The sequence below is a fragment of the Typopeltis vanoorti genome, chromosome 13 (genome assembly GCF_054136105.1).
Source record: "Typopeltis vanoorti isolate ZY-2024b chromosome 13, IOZ_Tvanoo_1.0, whole genome shotgun sequence".
NCBI classification, from domain to species: Eukaryota; Metazoa; Arthropoda; class Arachnida; order Uropygi; family Thelyphonidae; genus Typopeltis; species Typopeltis vanoorti.
In genome coordinates, this window is record NC_143561.1 from 31,020,949 (window position 1) to 31,040,982 (window position 20,034).

General features: G+C 36.8%; 1 protein-coding gene across 2 annotated transcripts in view; it reads right to left on the bottom strand.

Moving 5' to 3' along the window:
• Positions 1-20,034, bottom strand: part of LOC150100027 (protein disulfide-isomerase A4-like) — a 193,690-nt gene that overhangs the window by 84,663 nt on the left and 88,993 nt on the right. For both annotated transcript variants that reach the window (XM_090403155.1, XM_090403156.1), the window contains one exon: positions 11,253-11,458. In XM_090403155.1, the coding sequence (XP_090259281.1) occupies positions 11,253-11,458 (206 nt within the window). The remainder of the gene's footprint in view (positions 1-11,252; positions 11,459-20,034) is intronic.

Consider the following 20,034-nt stretch of genomic DNA (forward strand, 5'->3'; position numbering starts at 1 on the left):
TTCGCTATTTTGGAGGTTAATTCATTTTCAATAACCTACCCGCATGTTGTTCTTTTGTATACTCTTGTTTGCAGTCTGCATGACACAGTTGGACAACCTGCAGATCTCTATTCTTCTCTAGTGCCTCATACACGTAGACATCTTTGTACATGTTTGATGGGTCTGAACGGGACGAACACAAAGTTGAAATTGTTCTCTCCTTGTAATCATTTCCATGATCATTCCCATCATTAGCACAATTATATAACACTGTCACTCTTACACTCATATTCTCACCATTCCTCCCATCACAATTTAGTTTCCCCTGAATCTCTGTGCATAGGTCTCATACCAGTTATTAGTTTTTCGAGACTCCTGATACCAAACACATTTAGGTGTAGGCTGTCCTCCTATACAAATCCAATCTTCCCTCAAACTCGCTCCACACATCCAAAAACTCGCATCCAATCCTTCTACACAGCCTATGCATTGAATCACTTGCCATCATAGCCCTTCTTAATTCATTTTTATCATATTGAAGTAATATACTTACTATTCTCACTTTCCTCTTCCAACAACCCTTTCATGTCCCCTCTCATACTGAACTTATCACTTGTTAAGTTGTTAATACTACTACTACAATTACGATCTCGTTACTTTTCTTTTTTGTTTATGAACTGCTTGCATTATATTTTTAATTTTTGCTCCTGGAAAACTCGAAGTTATAACCTGCTTATCAAAAGCATGTTTTATGATCAAATCCATACCAAATAACATTCTTCTCTTTACAAATAATGTTACCTGATTTTCATTACTTACTGACCTACCTGATTTTGTGCTTTGTCGTTTCTTATTTTGCTGCTTGATTTTCCTTTCCTCCCTATGTTCATTCAAACACCTCTCAACTTTGTCATCCCTGTGTCATCTCTCTGATAATTTGCTTTAATTTCGCTATTTTTGAGATTAATTCATTTTCAATAACATCTTGAGTGGGACAAGCCAGCCTTCTTGTTCTTGACTTTGCTGCTCCTATTAGCAATACTGTTGTGTGGTTTTGGGCAAATTTTAAATTATGTTTAATACTGTAATATCTTAAAAAATACCGAAAACATGAAAATCTACATTAATATCCTATAAAACACGAATTTTCTAAGGGGGAGGACAAAAAATATATACAAATCACCAATTTTACGAGCTCTAAATTCACCGATCAATCACAACGTAGCCTTGAACCAAGATTCGACTAATCACCAAACATTATAATACTAGTAGTGCCAAAGCCAAATTAGTTAGTGGAGCACAATCTCTATCTACAAATGCCTCGTACATTTCAAGAGAAAATTAAACAAGATATTTAGATTTCGCTATATCAAATTTCAAACATTAAATTGAGTTATTATTATTATTATTATTATTCAGGCCTCTGTGAAGTCAAAAGACTCACTGCGGGAGGTCCTGCCTAGGTAACACAAAGTCTATCAAGACTCATCATGGGAGGCCCCTCCTAGGAAACACAAAGTCTATCATACCACTCCTTAAACTCGTTGACAGTTCTCGCTCTCACCACTCTATCAGGCAAAGCATTCCACGGTTCAACTACCCTCCATGCAAAGAAACCACTCCTCATCCTCTTGCACACAGTTTCCTTTCATAACTTCCAGGGATGGCTCCCTTGTCATCACTCTTTCCCACTGTTCAACCAAGTGAAAGAACTCTCCAGTGTCAACCCTGTAACCATCTCTCAACAGTTTAAAAGTCTCAATCATATCACCTCTCCTTCTATCCACCAAACTCTACAGTCCACATTCCCTCAGTCGATCCTCATAACTAACATTGTACAGTCCTGAAACCATCTTTGTTATCTGCCTTTGTACCCTTTCCACAATTAATTTATCCCTTTCAAATCCTGGGGACCAAATCTGGGAACAATAGTCTAAGTGTGGTCTGATCAGGGTCTTATACAATGGAATGATAACACTTATCTCTGCAGGTCAGTGTCCTTCTCATTATTGCAGCAATTATCTGTGTTACCTTCACCACCTCTGCAATATGTCCCCTGAATTTCAGGTTTCTATCAATCATCACCCCCAGATCTCTTGTCTTACCTACTTCCTCCAGTATAGCTCCTCCAATAGAGTATGCAGCATCCCATCGATGTGTCCCAAACCTCAAGACCTTACATTTTGCTGCATTAAACCGACACCCCCATTCATTTGCCCATCTGTCTAGCTTATTCAAATCCTCTTGCAGGGCCACCACATCTGCACTATTACTGATAACTCTTCCAAGCTTCACATCATCTGCAAACAACTGAATATCCTCTGCAATCCACTGACAATGTCATTGATATACAGGTTAAACAATATAGGTCCCAGTACTGAGCCCTGTGGGATCCCAAGTCTATTTAGTATTATATTTAGAGTTATATTTAGTGTAGTTATATTTCAGTTAAGGACTCTGAAAACATGTTCAAATAAATTCATAAATTTAATAATTCAGGAAGTTACAACACTGAAATGGAAAAATGAGAGAAATATAGAAAAAAAAAGAACAAAATCCAGCATCATGAATGATAGTGAAATCATTCATGGCTGAAAGATTTCACTATCTCTAATTTTAATGAGTATGGCTATGCTAATTTACAAAATTTGGAAACTTATTCTAAGGCTACTATCTTCATTCTAAAACTACAGACTATGTATATAACTAGAACAGAAAATGCATGCTAGGACTCTTCTTCCCCATCTTTTTTTTTTCTATCTCCTCCTGCATTACAATTTTGAATTGGTTCCACTATCTGATGGTAGTGCCTTGTGATTTTCTGTCAAGTGCTTTTCCTCTCTACAAATGTTGGTTTGAATCCAGCAAAATATCAACAGATAGACTAATAAATCACACAATTCATTTGGTTTCTATATGGCATTGTGAATTATAGTAAGAAACAATTTATAGAAATACACAGTAATTATAAAGGTATTTCCATCTTGAACATTTGCTACAAGGTCTATACTGTCTGGAAAATAATTAATGCATATGTTTCAAACATCATTGGAAACTATCAGTGCAGCTTCTACAAAGGAAAGAAAGTCGGATCGTATTTTCACAATTCAGCAACTGTTAGAAAACATTACAAATTTAATAAACAATTGCATATTTAGGGAGTATAAACAGACATGACAGTATACATCAAAATCCACTATCAAATGCAGACTTTTAAGATCATTAAGACCACACACACACACACACACACACACACACACACACACACACACACACACACACACACACACACACACACACACACACACACAACTCTGTATTTGCCACATCATAAATTAAAGATGCCAAAGAATTATATTCTTGGTTTAATCCTTTATCCAAGTGTAAGCAAATAAAACATTTTTCATGTGAAGTAACATCACCACTAGGCTACTTGTATAGAGAGCCTAATGACTTCACATTAATTGTTATTATTCCATAATGCAATGCACATATCCTTACAGGTATGTATAATGCTATCAATTATGGGAAGAATCCAGACAGGTTTTGACCTTTATTGAGATCTCATCAGTGGGAGCCACATCCAGAAGTGATACTAAGGTTGGAATAATGCAGACATCATATTTCCATGTACAAGTAAAGGTGGTCAACACCTCATTACTAAAATACTCTGGACTAGAGATAGATGTTTGAAAGTTTTTTCACTTGGTTATACTATAAATTGAAGATGCCAAGAAATGATATTTTTGGTTTAATCCTTTATTCAAGTGTAAGCAAATAAAATAAAATAAAAAAAAAGGCAAATAAAAATTTGCACGTAAAATAACATCACGACTGGGCTACTTGTATATAGAAGTTAATGACTTTACATTAATTGCTTCACATAATGCAATGCACCTATCCTTATGGACATGTATAATGCTATGCATTTTGGGAAGAGTCACTACCCAACAGTTTCAACCTTTATTGTGTCATCAGCTCTATTTCTGCTTCATAGCCATATGCCTGGGGAAGGAGTGCCTAGGTTTGATTCTTGTCGATGACATGAAGAGCTCAAGGATCTTCCTCCACCATAGCCAAGTTAGCCAGTCTTGGGCATGTACAGCAGGGTTTTTTCCACTAGTTTATCTGGGGTTTTTTTTCATCCTGCAAGCAGGCAAACTGGCCCTGTGAACACACAGGCTACAGTCATAGGATATGGTACAGCAAGGAAGACAAAGGAAAACCACCTTCCTTCTTCATAATTATTTCCCTAGTATGGTAGCATATTGCTACACCCACCAGCCATATGACTGAGGGAATAGAATAGAATCAGCCTCTATATACAAGTAACCCAGCTGTGACATTACTTCACATGCAAATTTTTATTTGCTTACACTTGGATAAAGAATTAAACCAAGGATGTAATTTCTTAGCATCTTTAATTTATAGTATAACCAAGTGATAAAACTTTCAAATATCTATCACTAATTCAGAGTATTTTAATAATATGGTGAAACCTTTTGAGTGCTTGTATATAGAAATATGATTTCTGCATTACTTCAACCTTGAAGCACTTTTGCGCAGAAGTGGTTGCCACACTGAGATATGAGCAGCTCTGCTTGGGGGAAGGATTTTGCCTATCTCTAAGTGGGGTAACTGTTTGAGCTCATGTCTCTGCTCTGTGGTGGAGGGTGAGTCTGCCATTTGGCAGAACCACCATTGAGGGTCCCGCTCTGTGGTAGGGTGGGCCTGCTACTGAGTCGAATGACCATGGAGTAAAATGATCCTTCAGGTTACTAGCACCTGCTGAGTTTAGAGTGATCTGGGGGGGGGGGGGGGTCACCCAATTTTTTTGAAACCAGTCTGTGTAGTGACCCTTCCCATAATGCATAGCATTATACATGTCCGTAAGGATGTGTGCGTTGCATTCTGGTATACTAAGGGAATTAATGTGAAGTTATTAGCCTTTATATACAAGTAGCGCAGTCATGATATTACTTCATGCTCAAATTTTTATTTGCTTACACTTGGATAAAGGATTAAACCAAGAATATAATTTCTTGGCATCATATAATCAAAATACTGGACTGTGTGAACAAAGATATCAGAAATTGTGAAACATATTTCAAATACTTTATAAATAAGAGAATTAACTTCAACATGAATGGCCATGTTTGAAGACAGATGAACAGTTGATCAAATGAGTGCTTATGAAATAAAACTGACAAGAAAAGACTTATAGAAGACTGAACTGGATAGACGGATGTGATAATGAAAAAACGTAAAACAATTGAATGAATGCTTTATTCCAGATGCAGCCTACGAGAGATAGTGATGGAAAATCTAGTAATGGAAACATTAGACTTATGTGGTTCATTAGTCTACTGAAGAAGATAATAGTGTTGCATATTAATATAATTAAAAAGGTTAACAACGCATGTCTTCTTCTTCTTCTTCTGCAGCTTCTCCCACTTAAGTGGGGTCACTGTTTATTATGAGTCTCCTCCACACCTTCCTGTCTTGGGCTGTCACCACATCCAAGTTCTTCATCTTCAAGTCCTCTTCTACCAGCTCCCTCCATCTCTTCTTTGGCCACCCACGCTTCCGCCTTCCTTGCACATCCATCTGCATGACCCTTCTTCCCACATATTCGTCCTCCCTCCTCATCACATGACCAAACCATCTCAACCTTGCCTCCTGTATTTTCGTTCCTAAGTTCGTAACTTTCACTGTTCCCCTGACATAGTCATTTCTCAGATGATCCTTTCTGGTCACACCGCACATCCACCTAAGCATTCTCATCTCTGCTACTTCCATCCTGCTAATGTTATTTTTCCTCAGGGCCACAGTTTCTATAGCATATGTCATAGCTGGCCTCACTACTGTCCTATAAATTTTGCCTTTCAGATTGATCGGCACCCTCTTATCACATAACACTCCAGCCATCTCCCTCCAGTTCCTCCAACCTGCTTGTATCCTGCATCCCACTTCCTTCTCACCTCCTCCATCTTCTTCAACTGTCGAACCTAAGTATCTAAAGTCTCTCACCTTCCTGATGACATTTCCTTCCAGCTCCAGGTCTGTCTCCTGGCCACCGCCCACTGCGCAACACATATACTCTGTCTTACTTCTGCTCAGTCTCATACCTCTCTCTTCCAGTACTTTTCTCCATCTTTCCAGTTTAGTTTCCGCTTCTTCTCTTGAATCTACACACAGCAAGATGTCATCTGCATACAACATTGTCCAAGGTGCATCTTCTCTCACCTCCTCTGTTACCACCTCCATCACAATATTAAACGGAAACGGACTTAATGCTGACCCTTGATGCAAGCCAACTGTTACTTGAAAACTTTCTGTCTGTCCCAAACAGGTCCGAACACTTGTCTTCACATTTCTGTACATTTCCTGCACCAACCTGACATATTTCTCCGGCACCTTCTTCTCCCTCAGACACCTCCAGACTTCTTGCCTTGGCACTCTATCGTATGCTTTCTCCAGATCAATAAATACCAGATGTAGCTCCCTTTGTTTCTCTCGATATTTTTCCATCATCTGTCGTAACCCAAAGATAGCATATAAAGTATATTAATTAAAGGTAACTTTAATAAACAACTTCTATATTTCGGCAACGTCACGTTGCCATCTTCAGGAACATAAAGATATGGTATGTGCATGCAGGCACTAACAGAAGCAAATGAGGAAGAAAGTAAGAAACTAATATTGTTCCTAAAGTCCTAATGGTGTCCTCTGGTGGGCTAATTTGGTTGACTTGGCAGTTGGGCTGAAGTTCTCAAAATGTAAGTCTCCCAAATTTGGGGTAGTTTCATGCACCCAAATTTGTTGAGGTTAGGAACGTTTTTTAGAGCTGCTGAAGATTCCTTGAATAATCTTTCGTATTTAAACTTGCTGCGGTGTATTATTTTTGTTTTCTTCCAACGAATTCTATGGTGGGTATCTAAGGCATGGTCTGCCAGCCCAGAGTGGCTGTACTGGTGAAACCGGATGTAGTCTTGGTGTTCTGAAATCCTGATATTTGTTGTTCTGCTTGTTTGGCCAAAGTAGGACAATTTGCAGCTGCAAGGGACCTGGTATACACCAGGTAGGTCTAGGGGAAGTGGTTGGTCTTTGGTAGAGCGGATAAGGGATGCCAACTTTTTATATGGTCTGTAACAAGAAGGAAGGTCATATTTTCTGAGGACATTGGTTATTTTCTCAGAGGTGCCCTGGATGTAGGGGATGGTGATAGATTTGGTGTAATCTTTATTGTGGAGGGGGGGGGGGTTGTGGTTTATGGGTTTGAGTATTTTTTGGGGTTATAGCCATTGGCTAAGAAAGTGTTGTGGACGTGGTTTAGTTCAGTAGTTAGGGCCTTGTCATCTGAGCAGATTAATTTTGCCCTGTTATATAGTGTTTTTATAACCCCATATTGTTGTGAGGGGGGGGGGTTGCTGGTGAATGTATCTGCCAAGTGGGTTTTCTGTAAACAGAGAAAACCAAAGATCCATCAAGCTGGCGGGTGATTAAAGTGTCTAGGAAGGGGAGGGTGTTGTTTCCCTCTTTTTCTAAGGTGAACTGGACTCTGGGGTGTTGGTTGTTTAAGTGTGTTAGGAAGGAGTGGAGTGAGTTCGAGCCACGTGGCCAAATAGCGAACACATCATCCACGTAACGAAGCCAAATAGTGGGTTTTTGTGGGGCAGAGTTTAAGGCTTTCTCTTCAAAGGTCTCCATAAAGAAATTGGCCAAGGGTGGGGAAAGTGGTGAACCCATGGCTGTCCCCTCTATCTGTTTGTAGAACTTTCCTTGCCAAACGAAATAGCCTGAGTTCATTGTGAACTGAAATAGGACTGAGATATCGGGAGGAAACTTGGCTTGGATGAGCTCAAGGGTTTCTTTGAGTGGGATATTAGTGAATAGGGAGGAGACATCAAAACTGACCATTATGTCAGTGTGTTGGAGTGAGAGGTTTTCTACACTGGCTTTAAAGTGGGCTGAGTTTTTTTATGTGTGATGGTGTGTTGTCAGTATAGTGTGTGAGCGTTTTGGCTAAATGTTTGGCTAATTTATATGTGGGGGAATCAATGCCATCCACTATGGGACGTAATGGTACATTTTGTTTATGTATTTTTGGGAGTCCATATAATCAGGGGGATCTAGAGTTATAAGGTTTTAGTTTGTTAGTGACTTCCATGGGTCAAGAAGTGACTTTCTTAAGGAGTCTGTAGAGAGTTCTAATCTCTAATCTAATGTGGAGAGTTTTGATTTTAAATCAAAAGGACTACAAAGGTAAGCTTAATGCTTCAGTACTAGACCGTACTACTAACCTCCCTATTAAATATAATCCTACCAGCTCTCAGATTAGAACTCTCCGCAGACTCCTTAAGAAAGTCACTTCTTGGCCTGTGGAAGTCACTAACAAACTAAAACCTTATAACTCTAGATCCCCCTGATTATATGGACTCCCAAAAATACATAAACAAAATGTGCCATTACATCCCATAGTGGATGGCATTGATTTCCCCCACATATAAATTAGCCAAAACGCTCACACACTATACTGGCAACACACCATCACACATAAAAAATTCAGCCCACTTTAAGGCCAGTGTAGAAAACCTCTCACTCCAACACACTGACATAATGGTCAGTTTTGATGTCTCCTCCCTATTCACTAATGTCCCACTCAAAGAAACCCTAGAGCTCATCCAAGTTTCCTCCCGATATCTCAGCCCTATTTCAGTTCACAATGAACTCAGGCTATTTCGTTTGGCAAGGAAAGTTCTACAAACAGATAGAGGGGACAGCCATGGGTTCACCACTTTCCCCACCCTTGGCCAATTTCTTTATGGAGACCTTTGAAGAGAAAGCCTTAAACTCTGCCCCACAAAAACCCACTATTACATACTGGCAGATACATTCACCAGCAATTCCCCCCCCCCTCACAACAATATGGGGTTATAAAAACACTATATAACAGGGCAAAATTAATCTGCTCAGATGACAAGGCCCCAACTACTGAACTAAACTACATCCACAACACTTTCTTAGCCAATGGCTATAACCCCCAAAAAATCCAAAAAATACTCAACCAGTAAACCACAACCCCCCCCCCCCCTCCACAATAAAGATTACACCAAATCTATCACCATCCCCTACATCCAGGGCACCTCTGAGAAAATAACCAATGTCCTCAGAAAATATGACCTTACTTCTTGTTACAGACCATATAAAAAGTTGGCATCCCTTATCCGCTCTACCAAAGACCAACCACTTCCCCTAGACCTACCTGGTGTATACCAGGTCCCTTGCAGCTGCAAATTGTCCTACTTTGGCCAAACAAGCAGAACAACAAATATGAGGATTTCAGAACACAAAGACTACATCCGGTTTCACCAGTACAGCCACTCTGGGCTGGCAGACCATGCCTTAGATACCCACCATAGAATTCGTTGGAAGAAAACAAAAATAATACACCGCAGCAAGTTTAAATACGAAAGATTATTCAAGGAATCTTCAGCAGCTCTAAAAAACGTTCCTAACCTCAACAAATTTGGGTGCATGAAACTACCCCAAATTTGGGAGACTTACATTTTGAGAACTTCAGCCCAACTGCCAAGTCAACCAAATTAGCCCACCAGAGAGCACAATTAGGACTTTAGGAACAATATTAGTTTCTTACTTTCTTCCTCATTTGCTTTTGTTAGTGCCTGCATGCACATACCATATCTTTATGTTCCTGAAGATGGCAACGTGACGTTGCCGAAATATAGAAGTTGTTTATTAAAGTTACCTTTAATTAATATACTTTATATGTGTTGTTAATTCCGTAAACTAATTACCAGTTATGTATGACCAACGTATAAGCCTTGCTACTAGAATAGTTAAAAAGGTGTTATGACTTATAGTCAACATCTTATCCATGCTACATGATTTATTTCATCTGCCATCAAGGTGAAATATTATCCACAGAAATGGAGTTTTTCTTTTATTGTCAGCAATATGATAAAGTAAATTTGCAAATAAAAAATAAAAACAATCGACTTATCATAATACAAAGATCACTTTATAGATGCAGATTTTCAATGATCATGAGTACCAGTTTAAACATTTGACTCACATGTTTAAGATGCCTAATCTTGATGCATTAATGATATCAGAATTGCTTTAGAAGACAAAAATATCAGGGGATGAACCATAATAAAGATCTTACAGAAGATACAATTTGGAAGTAACTGTTGAATATAAAACCAGTAATAAAACTTTAATTGTGTTAGACCATCATAATGTCCTGTATATGCTATGATACGATGATGTTAGTATGAGAATGTGTCCACGCAGTTAGCCTAGTGGCTTTGTGCTTCACAAACATATGCGTGGAGAAGTAGTGTCCTGGGTTCGATTCCCGTCGCCGACGTGAGGAGCTTAAGGATCTTCCTCAGCCAAAGCCAAGTTAGCCGGTCTTGGGCGTGGACAGCAGGGTTTTTCCCCCCAGTTTATCTGGGATTTTTCATCCTGCAAGCAGCAAACCAGCCCCGTGAACACACATGGATCTACAGCCATAAATACTTAACCCCCTATGAGGGGGCTTGACTCGCCCCAATAGGGACGGGGGAGAAACGGGAGGAAACTCCATATGAATAAATAAATAAAGTATGAGAATAGAAACATTTACATACACATAATATATAAAAATGTCAATGAGACTGCAGTCAGTGAATAGATAAAATAAGCATTCATGTAGAAAAATGGCACTATAAAACAATACCATTTTTATGCGCATTCCAATATTTACAGTTGAACGTGCCAAGAATGCTGCATTACTATTTGGTAGTATGAAATAATTTTGTCTCTTTTTCAATTTCAGTTTCTGAAATAGGGAGGTTCATACATTTACCTATCTGAGCAGCATGATAATAACAGACACGAAGTGCCAAATACAATGTCATATAACTTGTTGAATTATACAGAAAACAGTCATTCACAAATGGCAGATCTGTCCTTAACTAGCTTATAGTCATTGTATAAGTTCAAAGGGCATATATTAACATGTTTTATCATTAAAATGGCATATTACAATGTTATTATATGATGCTATCTAACTATATATGTGCATATGCACATGAATGTCTGTACAACAGAAGCAATTTTTAAGTATTAACTAAAGAAGCAAATTAAGATTAATAGAATATGACAAGTGAAAATGTGTATAACAAAGAAAGTGGCTAATTTGTGCTTTATGTGCCATTTAAAAAATCTCTATAAAGCAAATAATAAATAAGTAATTAAAGGCCTACCTGTTTCATCTCTTGGTCCTTCATAGTTATATTTATTTCCTTTTCTAAAAATCATCAATGTTGGCCATCCGTGAGCATCATATTTATCTGCCAATTCTTTTTCTTCTGTACCATCAATTTTTGCAAGGGGAATAGATGGTGAAGAATTTTTTAAAACCTTTGCTGCTCTTTCATATTCTGGGGCTAACCTCTTGCAATGCCCACACCTTAAATAAATTTTTATTATATTATAATCTCTTGCAATGCCCACACCTTAAATATATTTTTAGATTAATTTTTATTATATTATATAATAATTGTTGGCATTTTATAGAATAATAAAGATACAGAATAAACTGAAAACATATTTAATGTTTATGGTAAACACGGCAATATGTGGAAGTGACGTGTATATCCCTTATATTTACTACGAAATGTATCAGCATTCTATAATTGCAGATTAATTTGGACAGTACGCATAAAACAATATAAAAAATTGCAATTCAAACCATGAGCAGATTTGCTAGGATATGTAGCCCATTGAAGTTTCCAACTTGTAAAGAGATGTCTTTATTTTTAGTAAATATTTGCAATATTGTTAATTAGTGGTTGTATTTTCTTTATTTTAGACTGTGTGGTTGAGTGTTTGCCATGCATCAGCATCTAGCAAGTCTTACAGGGAGATGTAGAACTATGGGGATATAGACTGGGAGGAGGAAAGGGCACATGACAAAATAGCAATGGAATTTATACAGTTATTAAGGGATAATTACCTGAAAGAGAGGCGAGGACTAGGGATTTCAGAGTGTTGGATCTGGTAATATCATCAGAAGACCTACCAATAACTACACTAACAACTCTATCTCCAATTGGGGAAAGTGACCATGCAGTTTTGTTCTGGGAGGTTACTCAACATGTGCAATTATTATTATTATTATGTGACACCTCCCAGATGTCCAAGACCTCATTGTGGAAGGACACTCCACTCCAATTCTCAGTCAAGAAAGGGTTATGTGGAACCACAAGGTGGTTATGACAAACTTAGGTGGCAGCTTCGAGCAGTGCCATGGCATAAGACGCTACAAGGAAGGAATTCCTTGGGTCAGGAGGATAAACTAAGTAGGAGTTAAATGGATGAATAGTGATTTAAAGCAGGAGTTGAAAAAAAAAAAAACATTGTAGAGGGAACATAAACAAAAATGGTCAGCATGCTCATGAACAATACAAAGCACAGGAAAGGACTAGTATGGTGAGGAAGGCTATATCAGATGAGAGAAAATTAATTACGCAGGCCAAAATAAATTCAAAAAAGTTTTCTTACTATATTAAGTAAAAAAATAAAATAAAATAATTATGAAAGGATAAATTTACTCAGTGCCAATAATAGGAAAGTGACAGAAGCAGAAAAAATAGTTGAGCTACTAAACAATCACTTTGCAAGGATGTATAATCCAGGTGGAGACTTCACAGTTACTAATGTGGCGGAGACTAATGTGAGAATTAGGATAGCTGAAAAATGCCAATGTGAATACAGCAATAAGACTGGAAGGTATGTCAACTTGTGTGCTACAAGAATGTGTGAGAGAACTGGCAGTACCTCTGGCAAACTTTAATTTAATACAAAGCTCACAAGGTCCCAAGGGAGTGAAAAGAGGATAAGATAGTTGAATTACATAAAGGTGTTTTCAAGACAAGAGTAGAAAATTACAAACCAATTAGTATTTCAGGAGTGGTGGTTAAAGTATTGGAAAAGTTTGGATATTATAAAATATTATAAAAGGCTGTGCTGCTCAATTACTAAGGTTCCTTCTTCCTTAGTAATAAATTGCTAATAAACTGCTAATAAATACCGATAGTGGAATTGCTGACAGCCAGACATGATATTAGTATATAGTGGAGTAGAATCAAGGTAAATGAAGGTGACTAGTGGAGTACTTCATGGCACTGTACTCTTTATTTGTATATTAATGTAGGGAATGATTAAGGGGGAGGATATTCAATTGTTTACTGATGATGCAAAACTAATGTAAATATCTTGCAGGATGATTTAAATAAATTAGCATCATGGGCAGAGGATAATGACTGTCAATTTAATGCTGCAAAATGTATGGTTGGCACTTCAGGATGAAAAGATTACATACTTTGTATCATTTGCGGGAAATTTGTATCACTTGTGGGAAATAGTTCTCACCAGTTCCAGAATTAATTTAATTTTTATTTATTTTAATTTTTTTATTTATTTATTTTAATTTTTTTTATTTATTTATTTTTTAAATCTCAATAAAGTTATTTTTACTAGAACCATGACACTCTACAACATGTATGTGCAGTTTGTGTATTTCATTGTTGAATTGACCCGGTTTCTGTTAATACTAAAGATACCCTTCACACTATGGCAAAAATTTTATGCCAATAAAATATATATTGTATTACTATTACAAAATTCTATGCATCCTTTGAAGATGTGCAGAATTTGAGTATGATGAGGTTACCTAACTTTGGGATTGCTTAAACCATCATGTAATTTGGGTAAAATATTCTATAAAAGGTTCACTGCCTAATTCATTCCAAATTTTCCACTTCACCCTTGTAAATTACTATTTACCATCCAAAAAAAAAAAAAAAAATTCCATGTTAAAACAGAAGTATATATCTCTGTATTCAGAAGTGCCTTGCATGAGACAAACTGAAATACTATTCTTGTCATTTACTGAATGTTTCCAGGACTTACGAGTACACCATACATTTAAATTACAATTATTTTGTTTACTAGACTTAGAGGAGGATAAAAAATTAGATTTAAGCCTTACATCCTTCTTCAAACTTGATATTGTTACAGCTGTTATGCAATTTAGTTTCAGTTTTAGTCTTATATTTACAATCACTGAGCTGTGGTGTAAATCAATATCAGCTCCTTAGAATGATCTGCACTGTTGAACTGATGTTCTCCATTTCTGGTCTATTGCTATCAAGTCATATTCCTAAGCCTGCCATCGAAGGAGCACCACGTTCATTTACGACCTTTTTTGCTGGAATTTGATATTGCAAATCATAAGGTTGTTATCAGTGTCAAATTCCAGAAGCATCTCTCCATATTCATTTCTTTCTCCATATCTAAATTTTCTCATAACCTTTTCCCATCCTGTGTTATTTCTGCCAATCTAAGATTCTGTAAACTAAGTAAATTTGTGGGGGGCACATACAATATAGTGAGAGAGCCACGTTCATGTAGACACAAGAATATATAACTGAAACAAATAAAAGATAAAATAAAGTAAAACTTATTTTCCAAGTATCTCACAACATGAGACTTATTTGTACTGTATTTACTTTACAGCATATTTGTACTGTATTTACTGGAATATAACTCTCACTTTTTTTCCCCAAAATTAAAGTTCAAAAATTGTGGCATGAGATATATGCGGGGATTTTTTGGAAACTAAAGTTTTTCAGGCAGAAACTAAATTGATGTTTATAATTAAATCCTCCTGTACATCCCTTGAGGGTACATGGCAGGAATTTGATGATGATGATAATTAAATCCTCAGTATTCATTATAATTTATAATTGCTCACATTATTTATAAAATGAATGCATTTAGATTTTAATTATTAAAGTTATTTACATGATCGGTAGCTCACCTTCATCGCCCAATATATTTGAATCATTAGTGACAATGCTTCTGTAATTAACATAAAACGCAATTTCATTCTTGCTTGTCCTTTTATTATTTTGGAATTGTAAAATTTTTCAGTTTTTATAACTTTGAGTTTAAAACCAGCACTGTAACTTGAACATTTTTCCATATTTCAAGCAAAAATTACCAGTAATTTACAAGACTTGAGATATGTAATGAACAATCCTTCATGAATGACTAACGAGAAGTGAAAGCAGAGCACAAAATGGACAACAATGGTAGGCCAGTAGAGATAGAGCAGCTATGAAGACGTGCATATGACTGGTGCGGTATTAACAAAAGATTGTGTGACTCAACGACAAAGGCGAGCCAACAATTGTTGAGTTAAAATACTGATTCTCTTCAACTGAATTCCAAAATATCTGAAAATGCCATAACAACATTCACTATATATTTCTTAGTTTTAACATGTTCATGTCGGCGTGATGTTCTGAGGGGGACTTCTCATTACCAATTACATACTGCTTCCGCGTCACACCGGCGGGCTCAACTGACAGAAAGTTTCAACTCTTCGGTTGAATTTTATTGCTGCTTGTTTGCATGCCACTTCCACGTGGGGCTGGCAGGCACACTCACACGCACATTATATGGCATGTTAGTTCATTTCAGCGGTAGAAGTTTATTTGAAGTTAGCCTTTGTGATCTGTCTTAATGACATCAAAAATTTCAAATGCAATCGAACAAACACTTAAATTATACATATTTTTGGTCGTAAAATGTTAAAACATATAAGACTTATTGTTAAACTGACCATAGATTTTTAATTGGTATGTATGTTTGTACAATATTGCCTACTGGTTTCGCTAGTAACTGACTAGCTTTCTCAAGGCTTGCACAGTACAAAAAAAAAATGGTAAATGCAAAAAGGTTTAAGAATACAAAAAACGTTAGTACCTATTAGGTATCTAAGGTAACACGTTCACGTGACATGTCTGTATGAAATTGCGACTTTCTACTCAGTATCATAAACACGCGTTACATGATTATTCGCGTATTGTAGTTCTGTTGAACTGAGGGAATTAATTAGATTTTTCCAAGTATCGTTCAGTATGGCTCCTTCAGTATGGTCAGTTTAACAATAAGTCTTATATGAACAAACACTTATTTTACTTAATTCAAAATTTGGACAAATGTTTGGACAATAGTTTTTAGTTAGATACTGTGTCTGGCAGTACAACATATATAGTTTACTTTGAGTCTATACAGCATAGTTTCTGTGGGAGGGGACATGTGATTCATTAGTTAGTGCCGTTTTTATCCCCGTTCTCTCTAATTGCACTATTTGTCGACAAATATATTACACTGACTGCTAAGGTCTCTGTACCTTATTCAGTAATATAATAAAATAACTTGTTTTTCTTGCATCCGCAGTATAGTGGTTGTTGGGGAGGGTGTATTGTTTACCTCGGCGAGTGAGAGTTACTATCACCCAACTTGAACATGTTTAAACGCTTTTTGTGTGCAAGGTACATGCAAAACTTTTTAATTTCTTTTTTCGTAAAGTAAAATCAGGGTTGCAAGTTATACATGATTATATTTGAGTAAGGGCAAATTATATTTGAGTAAGTATGGTATGTGCAGCTTGGCATAGATTCGACAAAGAGTTAGAATGCACCTAAGTCTACAACATACCAGGGATTTCAGACAGTCCTTTAATTGGCTCAGATTTCACAGAAGAGGACTTTGCTCCTGGATCTGTTTTTCTGACATGTCCCATACATTCTCAATGGCGTTCAGATCAGAGCTTTGTGGTGGCCAGGGAAGATGAAAGTTGGTCATGCTTGCACGATTATCGTCCATGAAACAACTGCCATCTGCTGGATAAAAAGTCAACATTGCAGAATGGACTTGATTGGTAACAATGTTCAAATATCCCTTGGAGGACACAACCTTCCAGCAATATTAGGGGGCTCGTTCTATACCAACAGAACAAAGTCCCACACATGACACCACCTCCAGTTTTGTTTACAAGGCAAGTTGGGTTCATTGCCTCATGGGGGGGGGGGGCTCATGCCAAACTCTTTGCCTACTGTCAGTACAGAACAAGATGTACCATGACTCACTGGACCATATGACTTTTTTCCAGTCTACCATAGTCCAGTCACAGAACACTGACACCACTGTAGACAAACTTTCTGGTTCTTCACAGAAATCAGTAGTTTCCACAGACATGCGATTGCCAATAATGATCCTCTTCAATTTTATGTGCACAGTTTGGTGATATATATGGGTTGGTAACAGCCTTTATTAAATGCTTCAGTCTACTGCTGCACACAGGAAGTTCTGTTTGTCCGTACAAGCCTTCTCAGATGACAGCAATCTTGTTTCTGACCGACTGTCTTAGGACCACAGTTACACGTCTTAGACAAGCAATGCGGGTTATTTTTCCACTGATCAAACACCCAGGATATCTCACCTTTTGAAAAACTAGTCAGCTCTGCTGATTTCAAAATCATCGCCCCAGCCAGACAGGCACTCACAATAAGCTCTTTATCAAACTCAGAAAGATCCTTTGTTTTTTCCCATTGTGATCAACACTATTGATGATTACTGACCAGCAGCACTCTAAAATAGTTGGTGATGCACATGACCAAGTATTTTTGCATATACGCTATATAAGTGACGTTCATGTACATCTGCATAAAAGGTTTCTAAATTCAGTGGCTGGTATGTGTAGAACATTAACAATGGATTATTTAAAAAACATGAGCTGTGTGATGATATGAAGAACAATATGATGTGGGCGAGATATAGCACTCTCTTTAAATAATTGGCATCAACCACATTGGCACCAATGTGGTTGATGCCAATCCCAAGTTGTGCTAGACCAGATTTCTCAGATTTATTAATGATATATGATTGCCGTTCTTGTAATCTTTTCCACACAGAAAGTCTGGTTTGCTTTAACCTGGCACTGGCGAGGCGGGAAATATGTAACAAAAGTGATAAGGTGGGGTCCCACAGACCACCCACCCAAATAATGTAGTGTATTATAGAAATCCATATCTTTTTAATATTAGATCATATATTGTTTAAGATTCTTCCTTACAGTCTTTTTCTGTATCTGGTTACTGACTAATTCTAAAATCAATTTCACTATCATCATCTCTGCTAAATAACTCCTCGTCTGTCAAAGTGTCATCTATAAGTTGATATAACCTCTGTTCTTCCTGCTCGTAACTCATCTGATAAGAAAAAGATATTATTCTCAAAATACCCTCTAAATATTTACAAAAACGTATTTTCTTATAGTTGGTATAAAAATATAGAAGACACAGCGGTAACAATAATATTTTAGTAGAATATACATGAAAACAACTTATGTTTCGGAAGTAAATATAGTCACACGTTTAAGGTGGGGTCTGGTGGACCCCCAGCACACTAAACTTGCTTGCATGCAACAGCCTATTGTCTATGATGTCGAGTTACGGGAGGGGAAGCTATACTGAGGCATGACTCACTGCCACGAGTTGTTAAAAAGTTATAGTCAATTTAAAATCTTTGGGAGTCTGTGACACCCCACCTTACTAACACCTAGTTAAGAAGAAGACTTTGCAAGGAAAGGTTGCAATCACAGGAAACTTGAGAAACATCAAGGAGTGAAAAAAAAAAAAAAAGATCACTTATCTTTAGAACAACCCAGAAACAATGCAGAGAATTCCAATTCCATATATTTCAGGTATCTATGAACCTATTTCAAAAATCCTCAAGAAATACAACCTAGCACCTACATTTTTTCCTATCAACAAATTCTCCTTATGGCTACCTTCTTCTAAAGATAAACAACCTTTCCCTCTCTGGCATTTATCAAGTTCCTTATGATTGCTACCTCTCCTACTTCAGGCAAACCATACATTCTGTCAGGAAAAGATTACAAGAAAAATGATCATAAATCAGTAATAATAAATCTGAGAAATCCAGTCTAGCACAGCATGGGACACCACTACATCATTTTCTGGTCTAGAATGTGCCTACTACATAAATACTCCAAATACCTTCAAATTTGAATGTTTATTTAAAGAGAGTGCTGAAGCTCTACATCATCATCCTAATTTGAATCGAAACAACTGCCTCTCAGTGCCTAAAATCTGGGAAAGTCATTTTTATCAGCCATCTATAGTTTTTTTTTTCTTTTTTTTCTTCTCCCCATTCTAATATTAATTCTTCTCCCCTTAATTATTAAAGAGAGTGCTGAAGCTCTACATCATCATCATCCTAATTTGAATTGAAACAACTGCCTCTCAATGCCTAAAATCTGGGAAAGTCATTTTTATCAGCCTTCTATAGTTTTTTTTCCTTTTTCTTCTCCCCATCTGTATACTAATTACTACATTCCATCCACATCACATTGTTCTTTATACCATCATGCAGCTCATATTATTGATATTTTAAATAATCTAATATTATTGTTCTACCATGTGCATACTCACCTGCTAATGAAGATGACCTATTTCTCTCAGCTTGAAATGTTTGGCAAATAGATTTTTTACTTTATTTGTTTCAGTTATATATTACTGTGCCTAAGTGTACAACTCATTATGGCTCAAGTATCTCTAAAACAACATAGGTTCATATGAAATGTAACTAGCATGTCAACATGAATTTTTGATTCCTGAAGTGTGATTTGGTAATTTTATGACTCCTATTTGAATTCAGCATATCAAAAGTAATCAGAATCACCTACATTTACTTCATGAAAAAACAAAAATTTTCATTTGGATGTTTATGTGTAATATTCATTTGAATATTAATTGTATTATTTTCTAAGGAAAGGAAAAATCTTAAACAATGTGAATGTTGATATGCAGTTCTGCCAATTCACAACATTCATGCTGCTCATATACATCTTAAGTATCAAGCGTACATTTGAAGATGTGCCCAATTGTTTGAAAACTTTTGCTATAAAGTGTTATTATATGCAAATTCTGCCCTTGAAAGACTGTATACCCATCATGGATTAATGTTGAAGGGATTGGCTAAGGATTAGATAATCTGAAAATCCTGCTCTAGAGACCAAACAGCACTTTTTAAATTACCACTGTAGGTTTCTGGTAACTGAAGTGGTTATCTCACACTGAGAAACAGAAAAATCACCTACCACCCTAA